General features: G+C 28.5%; 1 protein-coding gene across 1 annotated transcript; it reads right to left on the reverse strand.

The window, feature by feature from the left end:
* On the reverse strand, positions 1 to 5,159 carry LOC149494841 (uncharacterized). Its single transcript, XM_089724440.1, is given in 4 exon segments — positions 1 to 161; positions 4,730 to 4,770; positions 4,876 to 5,023; positions 5,150 to 5,159. Coding segments are annotated over 4 exon segments (360 nt in total).
* Positions 5,160 to 10,899: the final 5,740 nt, after the last annotated feature.

Here is a 10,899-nt window from a genome sequence, read left to right on the forward strand (position 1 = left end):
TTAATGTAATAAAAATAAATGAAGCAATAAATAAATGAATATATCATAAGTCCATAACCAACTTTGAGCAAACATTAAGGCCTCAATTGTTTTTGAAAGAAATCAACTTCGATGAGGGCTAACAAGTCAACCACTTGTTCTGAAAGCAGATCCAGAAGCAACTGTGGATATAAGAATGACATACACATCACTAGCAATAGCTTGCAATGTAAGTTACTTACCCATTTGTTTTTCACCACATTAAGATATCAAAATCAATAGACCAATGCACAATATCATCCTCCAAATAGTGCTTCAACTCAATTAAAACTATGACTTTTAGCTTTCTTTTTGCTTTGCAGAAAAGAAAGAAAAACAATATTATCATAATCATCAGTGGGCATATTTGCTTGTATGTCACTTTCTTTAGAATTTTTTATATTTGAAATCTTACCAAGTTGGTGAATTTTCAATATATCATACAATAGTTTTGAATTTTACCAATATGCTCTAAAGAATGACCACTATAGACTTTATGGGAGTAAATCTTAAGTAAAGACAACTTATATTTTGGGTGTAAAGCTAAAGTTACTCCTATTATCCCATGCACCGCACTCTAATACTTATCATATTTGTTTAATTTTTTTAGTGTCATTTGACAAATAACTTGATCCTCACTTTTCAACCATTTTGCTACAGCCAACTTAATCTGACAAATCTTCTTAAAATACAAGTTGGCAGTAGGATATTGTGCAACAGAAAATAACTCTGTAGCACTATAAAAATATGTAACTTTTCGTAAACTACACGAGCAAACTCCTAATCACTCTCATAAGGCAAGCAATTAGATTAAGACTCATGTTGTCTTAATCGAGCAAATGCATCTTTGTATTGTATAGCAGTTTGAAGCATTAAATAAGTGGATTTCCACCTTACTGGACAATTCGAACACAACTTCTTACTAAAGGGAATTCTTAATTGTCTAACAATTTTTTCAAAATTTTCTACTCTTTTAGGTGAATCCAATACACCATATTATCCCTCATATTCTCGAGACACACTATCATGTCCAATGCATCTTTCACAATCAAATTCAAAATATGTGCATAACAACGCACATGTAATATTGACCCAGATTGCAACAAGTGATTAATATTTAATTGATCTTTCAATACATCAATTAAAGTATCATTTTTTGAATAGTTATCCAAAGTCATACTTAACAATTTAGTATCCACATTCTAATTCAACAAACAATCAACTAAAACTTTAGCAAGCATATCACTATTATCTAGATTGATAGGAGTCGAGAAATATGCAGCGGAAACTACCCAAGATCGAAACAAGTATGAAAGCAAATCACACACAAATCACACAGGAACTACCTGTGGGTCCCGAATATGTATGGCACAACCCAAGAGGGGGGGTGAATTCGGTTTTCTAAAAACAGATATAAATTTTAGAATTTTAAAACAAAATATAGAATTCTAAGTGCAGCGGAAAAATAAAGAACTCGTGAGATTAGAAAATGGATTAGAACTACCTCACACTGTTCTATTTATAAAAGATAGAAAGACTATGCAAAGTGCAGCTATTAATTAGAACTGCTTCACAACGTCTTATTCAATATTAGAACTTCTTTATGATGGAAAGCTATTGTATTTAGAACTTCCTCATAAAGTTTAGAAAAACATGTAAGACTGTGTGAGAGACAGTTATTGAAATTAGAACTGCTTCACAAAGCCTTAATCAAATATCAGAACTACTTTATGATGGAAAGCTATTGTAATTAGAACTTCCTCATAAAGTTTAGAAAATTAATTAGAAACCCAAGTAGTGAAATATACTGTAAATAGAAGAACGATTTAGAACTTGGTATAATCACTTATCAGAATTCTAGAGTTCTAATATTCAGAGAAGATAAGACTTATTCCAGTTTTAGAACATCAGAACCAGTAACAACATTAGCATTTCTAAAATATAAACAGAAGTGTAAGTAAAGCAGTATCAAGCAAAACTTCAGAAATTAAAGAGATTAACACAGTGATTTATAGTGGTTCGGCACTAACTCGCCTACATCCACTCCCCAAGACTCATCTTGAGATCCTCAATTATGTTATCTCTTTTCAAGGGTAAGAGACAAACCAACAGTACAAGGCAATAGATCAACACCTAGATCTACCCTTTATCCCACTAGATTTTTCAAAGGTTCTAGTTAACCTCAACCCTTTCTATTTTTGGCAGAGTACAGAAACTCAATTCAAGACATTAGAATCTCCCTCACGGAGAAGGTTGCTTGATAACCTCTTTCCCAATAGCTTATCACCCAAGCTATTACACAAATGTTTATCAAATAAAAACTTGTCTACTATAGATTACAGAATCTAAATAGACATAAAGAAATGCACATATAAGCACAGGAAAAATAGTTTATCAGATTAGAAAATCGTTTAGAACACAGAACCATTTTTCAAAAGTAGTTAAAAAAAAAATTCTTTTCTCTTTAAAGATAAAAACGTGAAGTGTAAAGATGAAAAAATGAAAAATGGGGGTAGAGAGTAAGTTTTGAGAGATAAAAGATGTGATCAATAAGTGAATACTCTTAAAATGAAAACTCTTACTTCCTCATAGCTCAAGACGTGAAATCTCCTTTATGTAGAGAGCTTCGTGTCTCTTGCTTTTGGAAAGTGAATATTTTATTTTGAAATCAGAATATTTGCTTTCCTTATTTAGAAGATACGAAAATCTTAGTTACCAAAAGTTTATCTTATCCTTTTGGTAAGAGAATAAAAGACGATTTTACTTTCCTTTAAACAAAAAGATTTTCGGCAGTATTTTATTTGAAAAATATTTTACGAAGAAGATACTTACTAAAAACGAGAAGATACAATCTTCTTTTGTTTTAGGTAAGAAAATAAATTAAAATTATTTAGATCTTCAAAAAGGTATTTCCAAAAAAGAAAGTGTATGATTTATTACCAAAATTGTTTAGAGATAAAATTTCTTTAGTTTTAGGTAATTAAATCATTTCGATTCTTAAAGCATATTTTCGAAAACAAAAATTTTTACGAAAGAAATTATTTTGAAGAATCTCATTTCCGAAAAATATTTTTGATGAGAGAAAAATTAATTTATGTGCTTATAGATGAATTTTCTCTTAATTTTTCTCTCTATCCTACAAAGTATCCTAAATACCTAACCACTAGGGTCTTCAAAAATCTTCACACACATTATGGATTTTGTACGACTTGCCTTGTATGATTTCTTTCCATATGAATTCTGCATAAAATAATATTAGCACAAATATAATTCAATTTTTTTTTTTTTGTTTTAATCATCAAAATTCTGAGATTAGAACTTGACTCTTGAGCCAACACTAACCTGTTGTAGCGCAGATTCTCTCACCAGTGTTTTTTCCAAATATCTTCGAGTCACCTTACAGTCTTCTACTATGTGACCTTACTTGATTCTATAAATCCTATTTTTCTAAGTGGGCAGAAAGACACAATATGCCTGCTTTTCGAGAGACTACTATGTTTTTCTCTGAATACACTATATCTCTAGCGTGAATTCAAAACCAATATTATCTCTTATCCTTGTGAGAAGCAAATGATAAGATTGATCGTTCTGTTACCCTTGCGGTTAGTATTTTAAATAAAGTAGATTATCCATTTTTTTAATTAAAATTAATTATTTAAAAAATTAATCTATTAATTATTTAAAATACATAATCCATGTACGGTCCAAAGAATTAAGGCACAGCAGGGACCATAAGAGTAAATTAATAAGGCTACAAATTATAATAAGAACCCATATAGGACCAGTATATTCTTATTATAATTAATAATAAATTATTCCACTAAAAATTCATGATTGAACTCCTTATTAATTTAACTTTCCATAACATAATAACTTATATTCCCCATGTAAAGATTACATATACTTGTCAAATAAAATAAATTACTGACACTTTATACAAATAACAATTTTAATCTTTAAGATTGTCGCTTAACTTATTTTCATGTGTCAGATTAAAAATCCACCTGTGGGGTTTACACAATAAAACCTTATAAGCTTACTTAAAGTGAATCATCATTTTCTAAACCGAGACCTGGATTCTATCATTAATTAATAATCACAAATACAAGTTGCATTTGCCCCATTCACCGAAAATTATTGTCTTGATAAATGAAACTTGATCTTTAATAAATTAAAGCACAAAGCAATTTATACTTGTTCATATTAATTAAATCAAGATTAAGAACATAAATCTTATTTCTAATGTCCTAGAGAATATGTTTTAATAGTCAATATAAAACAACCATTCTCTACTTGGTCCAGTTAGGTACATACAAAATGTATACAAAATGTACTAACACCATTATTTTAAAATATGCTGAAAAATTTATTCATTTAATGCAAATCTCTAATTAAATACATAAAAATAATTGTAAAAAGAAATAACATAAAAAATATACTATTACATTTACATGGTTAATATTATATCTCTGTCGTGGATAAGGAATATAGATAAACCTATCAAAAAGTTAATAATATATAATAAGAAAAAAAACATCTTATAATGATATAATCATGAAAAAAATTATTAAAGATTAAGAAAATATTTGTAAATACATTAAAATTTGGCTCTGTAAAAACCTTCGGGGGGTGAGATGGAATGAGAAGGATCCCTTCTCCCTTAACTAAAGGTTTCAAGTTCGAGTCTTGGGTATGAAGTCCCTTTAAATACTCAGGAGGGAGCGCTTTGCCCCCTTTGTGGGCTTCGAACACCTGATGGTTAAAACCAAAAACAAATTTGACTTCGTAAAGTCCATGAATTATCAACGAAACACATAGTAATAACTATAATCCCTTCTTTTGATTGATGATGTTCACATATCAGCTATTATGGCAACTTTATTATCATTATTTTCTAACATCTTCATCACTTTACTTCTTCGGTAATCATAGATCTTCATGATATCACCTTTTATTATATTTCGAGATGGGCACTTAAAAATTGGTTGAAGTGCATATTGACAAACTTTTTAAAACCAACATGATCAATGATAAAGAGGATATTCATCTAGTATGATCATATTAGCCAATTCCCTCTTTGAATTTGCTTGATCGAAAATTTGGTTAATCATACCCACTTTATTGTCTTTACCTTTGGACATGTTTTCAAGTGTTGATGTAAATGATTTATCCCATGCATTAAAGAAGCTGCAAGAAATTTATGACAATAATTACATTCTGCTTTGTCTAGTCCTTTTCTTTTTGTAAAGTAGTTCCAAACTACACTTAGTTGCTTTTTTTTTTTTTTTGCTCGACATTTGAGTCAATATTTGAAATAAATCTCTCAATAATGGAATTGATTTAAGAGTAGAAGTTTCAAATGGTATTAAGTCTACTAAATTAGTAGAATCTTTATTTGTTTTAGAGAAAAATCCATCAATAGGTTTGTGAAGGCTAGATGATTCGTCAAAATCCACCAATACACTAAAAAAAATATTAATTAAATATCTATATGGTAGACAATTTGAAATTACATTCCAGTAATATTAAAATTAACTAAAAGGATAATTAAGGCTTCATTTGTTTGTGGAAAATAAGTTAATATAAAATATTTTACTTAATTTTCCATTGTTTAGGGATTAAGTGAAAAATTAGTCAAGAAAAAAAATTGTGTTAGTCAATAGGAAAATAAGTAGAAAATGCGGAAAAGACAAGAGGAAAAACGGGAAAATAACGACCTAATGTCCAAAAAAGCATGTACTTTAAGTGAATTTGCAATTTTAGTCATTAGACTTATTTTATTATTGTGATTATAGCCTCCGTTAGACTTCATTAGAAATATGTCTAGCTAGCCATTTGTAGGCCTCAAATTAATGCCACATGGGTGACATGTGTGCCTGATACTTCATCATCATTAACCATAAAAATTAGGAATGGAACGATGCCGCTTTTACTCCATATATTCGTCTTAAAATTGGGTTTGAAGAAGAACGATCCATAGGTGGATATGAGATCTTCTCACTCTCAGCATGTAAATTACAACCATCTACTAGAGGACTGTTGATCAAATATGGAGCATGAAAATGAAGTCGATATGAGATTTGCACTAAAGACATCTTTAAACTCCATTACGCGCAGTGTGTTGGCATAATTTGAAGGCTAGGTTTTATACATCTTGGAGCGCAAATAACCCAGGGAGGTGATTCTTTATTGGCACAAAATGAAAGGTAAATTTAATAGAGAATGAATCCATAAATCCATAGCATAACATTTCCTAAAAATTTATTTTAATTTTTCTTATTGTTTAATTTAAATGCAATGGCAAAGAAGGAATACTGGATTTCTTCATTGGTTTGATCCTGAGAGCATATCTCCTTATTTAGAAGTTGCTCACTCCTTGATTAGTCAGAGGGACTTGCTAAAGAAGCAATTGAAGCTAATAGAGGAGAAATATTTAATCATTGTCGAGAAGCTAAATAATTTGGAGTTGAAAATAAAGATAAGAGTAGAAGAGTTAAAGAAAGTAATGACATTTTGCTGGTTGAGATTAATTCACTAAAGATTAATATTGCGAGGCAAGAATAAAAGGAGTAGATTTATATGATTTGCATTGTAATTCCTACTGCAATTATATCTGTAATTTTGCATTAGAGGAGTTCTAGGAATTGTATGTAGTACAATGATTTTGGTGGTACTATCAACTTTTAAAATAGGATTTTTGTAGAACAAGGGTTATATTGTTATTGTTTTAATATTGAAAGGCACCAACTGGGCATGGCATTTCCTCCTTTTCATTATTGTTTTCTATTCTATAATACTGCGTGCATATTGCACACCTTTTTCCAGGCTAGCAAATTGTGGATCCTGTTTATGTATGGCACAACCTAAGAGAGGGATGAATTGGGTTTTCTAAAAATTTAGCTTTCAAAACAAAAGATCAGAATTATGTTGCAGCAGAATTAGAAAGTGTTTGTAAGAGTCAGTTATCAAGTTTAGAACTTCCTCACAAAACTTATTGCAAGTCTAGAAAGACTATGTGAAGAACATTTATTGCATTTAGAACTGCTTCACAAAGCTTGAGCAAATTTAGAAAGACTCTGTGAAAAATCAGTTATCGCATTTTAGAACTGCTTCACAAAGCTTATTGCAAGAGTAGAAAACTGATTATAATACATATTGTGATTTACTCTGAATATAGAAGGACATATTAGAATTTGGTATGATCACAATACAGAAATCCAGAGTTCTAATGTTCCACAGAGATAAAGCTTATTCACGTTTAGAAACAGAAACTCATTAACAACTTTGCATTTTTGAAAAGATTAACAGTTGTGTAAATAGAATATAATCAAGTAGAACCTCAGAAAATAAAAGAAGATAAACACAGAGATTTAAAGTGGTTCGGCACTAACTCGCCTACATCTACTCCCGAAGACTCATCTTGAGATCCTCCACTATGTTATCTCTTTTCAAGGGTAAGAAACGAACCAACTTTATAAGGAAATAGATCAACGCCTAGATCTAACCTTTCTCTCACTAAATTTCCAAAGGTTTTAGTCAACTTCAACCCTTTCTGTTTTTGCAGAGAATAGAAACTCGCATCAAGACATTAGAATCTCACACAAAGAGAAGGTCGCTTGATAACCTATTACACCATAGTTTTTCACCTAAGCTATTACACAAAAGTTTTTCATTTTAAAAAGCCTCTAGCCTACAACAGATTACAAGAATCTACATAGACAGAGAGAAACACAATTATAAGCACAGGAAGAATAGAAAACAGATTTTGAAAATATAAATAAAGTTCAAAAATGTTCTTCAGAAAGTGTTGTTATCAAATTTTCTTTTCTCTTTGACAAATATCTCTTGAAGCAACTAGATGAAAAAAAAAAAATAAAGGGGGTTGAAGAGAGAGTTTTGAGAGATTTAAAACTTTTAATTAATGAACTCTTACTCTTGCAAAAACCTCACATTTACAAAAGAAGAAAACGTTTTTATAAGAGGAATTAAAAATCCGGCTTAAGGTTTTGCTTTTAAAGAGTATTTTGACTTTTCGAAAAAAAAGATATGAATCTTTTATAAATACTCAATTATTTAGTTACCAAAAATATTTAAGCTAAAATCTTTTTCATTTAGGTTGGTGGAATTAAAAGAGTAAAGATTTGACTTTTCTTTTTAAGGCAATTTTCAAGAATATCTCAAAATGATTTTGAGAGAGAGAAAAAAAAAAGATTTTGTGCTTATGAGGAAATATTCTCTCTATCCTACAATATATCCTAAGATACTATCCACTAGAACAAATCTTCAATAATCTTTATGGTTTTCAAAAAATCTTAGATGTAGGAACTTGCTTTCTTTGGCAATTTCCATGTTAAAAATTTGCATAAAATAACTTTAGCATATACAAGAATATTAAATTTATTTGGTTTGCATAATAATCAAAATCTCAAGATAAAATTGACCCTTGAACCAACAAAAATAAAATCTTACGTCGCGGTTGACCCATCATCATCTCGAGTCATGTCCCTCTCGGAACTTGTTTCCTTTTCTTATTGATTCTATAACATTGTCAGAGGATTCTATGATATGATTGTTCGCAAACTTGAGTTCTCCTTCAGTTTGCGAATAATTAAGATCGAATGACAAGTTGGGTAATATGGCCACAACTTCTTCATTTATAGGCGAGTTTGCAGGGTTAGTGTTTAGATCAAGCTGAATTTGTTGGTTCATTAATAATCTCTAGATAAAGTGTTTGAAATGATGAGATTTTGTCTTTTTATATCCAAGACATAGTGGAAGCTAAGAGGGACTTTATTTTTTGTAAATGAAAAATGGCGCTCAAACAGACATAAAGCAAGCAGAAATTTCATTTGCTAGTAGGGTATGGATTTTTAAGTGAGAAATTTCAATTTAGTGAAAATTTTGCTCGATTAACGCATAATACATCCCAAAATAGACTCAAATTTTTATTTTCAGTTATGAATGGATAAATTGACGCCAAATCACTCATTGAATGATGTAATCCGAAATTAATGTACCCAATTTCTCTCTCATCTATTTGTGCTCATATATAGAAATATGGGTAGGAGTTACTATTATACTGAGGGCATATTAGAAAAAAATAGCAAAAAATTATAGTTTAACTACTACATTAATCCTTGTGCAAATTCAACAATAGAATGGGGGAGTATGAATTACATCATTATATATATATATATATATATATATATATATATATATATATATATATATATATATATTCCAAGAAGTTGACATGTGGCATTTCTTAAATGAATGATCTTCTCTTATTCTTGCCATATAAGATTCTTGGTGATAACAAGCCACATAGGACTCTTAAATTTTGACAGCGCCATATATAATTTAATTAGTAGTTATAGTGTTATATAAATGTTGAGAATAATTATCATTCAATTATCATAATTAATACATATTAGTAAATCATCATAATTATTATAATATTGTAACCTATCTTTCTCAATTAAAATTACATAATATTGGTCTTAATTATCATTCAATTATCATATTAATATGCATTAAATAATTAAAATTATAACATATTTTTAAACCAAAAATTATCATAATTTTGACGTTTATTATCATATTTATATGTATTATAACTTATCTTTTAAATTAATATTATTATATTATTGATATTCAATATCATTATAATCAATCATAATTATCATTTGTTATTATGATGAAAATTTTCTATTTAAAAGAATGATAAAAAAGGTTAATGGTGAAAATATTTATTAATAGTTTTATTAACGATGAATATTCAAATATTTCAATATTTATTTGTCTTAAAATTATAATATATAGCTGTCTTTATTAGTTTTAATGATAATATATTGTATTGACATTAATTGCTTATTACTAGACTACAAATAAACAGAGCTCTTTTGAGGTTTGGTAAGATCAATTATTTTTTTGTATTTCAATAATTCTTATACAATTTGTTTTCGATATTATATTTTTTTTCTCATATAATTTCTATTACTCTATCAAATTAGGAAAGGATTTAATAAATCACAAGGGAAAGTGGTTTATATAAAATTGTCATTAAGAATAATATATATATGTCTATGATTGAATTTCTATTGTCCATTTTTTTATTTTATTTTTTTATTTTAAATATTATCTAAGAAAATTTATTAATTCAAAAATAAATTAATATCAATGACCATTAATATGTATTTCCTTTTCTTTCAATTTTATTGTAGACACTAATTTTTATATAATTAGTCTAATGTTTTGAATTTGAAATAGATGTTCTTTAATTTAATAATTTTCAACAAAATTAACAAATATGAAATTAAAAATAATTTAAATTATAATTTTTTTCTTAATGAAATTATATATTTTAAAATATTATCACAATATCTCTAAGACTATAGATAAAGATATTTACTATGCATAGCACATGCATGTTGCTAGTTATGCATAGCACATGCATGTTGCTAGTTAATTATATGTTGGACAAGTTTGGGATGTATAATATGAATAAAACACACAAACCATAGAAATTAGAGGAGAGTGTGAAGGATCACTTTTTTGGCGGACATGTGCTTTGTTGGTTGGCTCATATTTTGACATTTTTAAGCAATAGACAATAACATATAAATAAAAATAAAAATTCACAATTTATTTTTTTAATATTCTATTCCATTATGGAACATTAATAAATTTTTTGCTTGGTGAAGTTACAAATTAAATTATGGGGCTCTTAGGCAAATATCATAATCAAGGTTTCAGTTTTTAGTAAATGTCATAAAATAGTAAAATTTGAGAAACTAGCATATTTGGTCAAAAATAATTTAAAAATACCAAAAGTAACCTCTCCCCATCCCGTTAAAGTACACGATATTACTATCCCTAACC

Source organism: Jatropha curcas, chromosome 7 (assembly GCF_041381405.1).
Source record: "Jatropha curcas cultivar XTBG-Jc1 chromosome 7, XTBG_Jcur_1.0, whole genome shotgun sequence".
NCBI lineage: Eukaryota > Viridiplantae > Streptophyta > Magnoliopsida > Malpighiales > Euphorbiaceae > Jatropha > Jatropha curcas.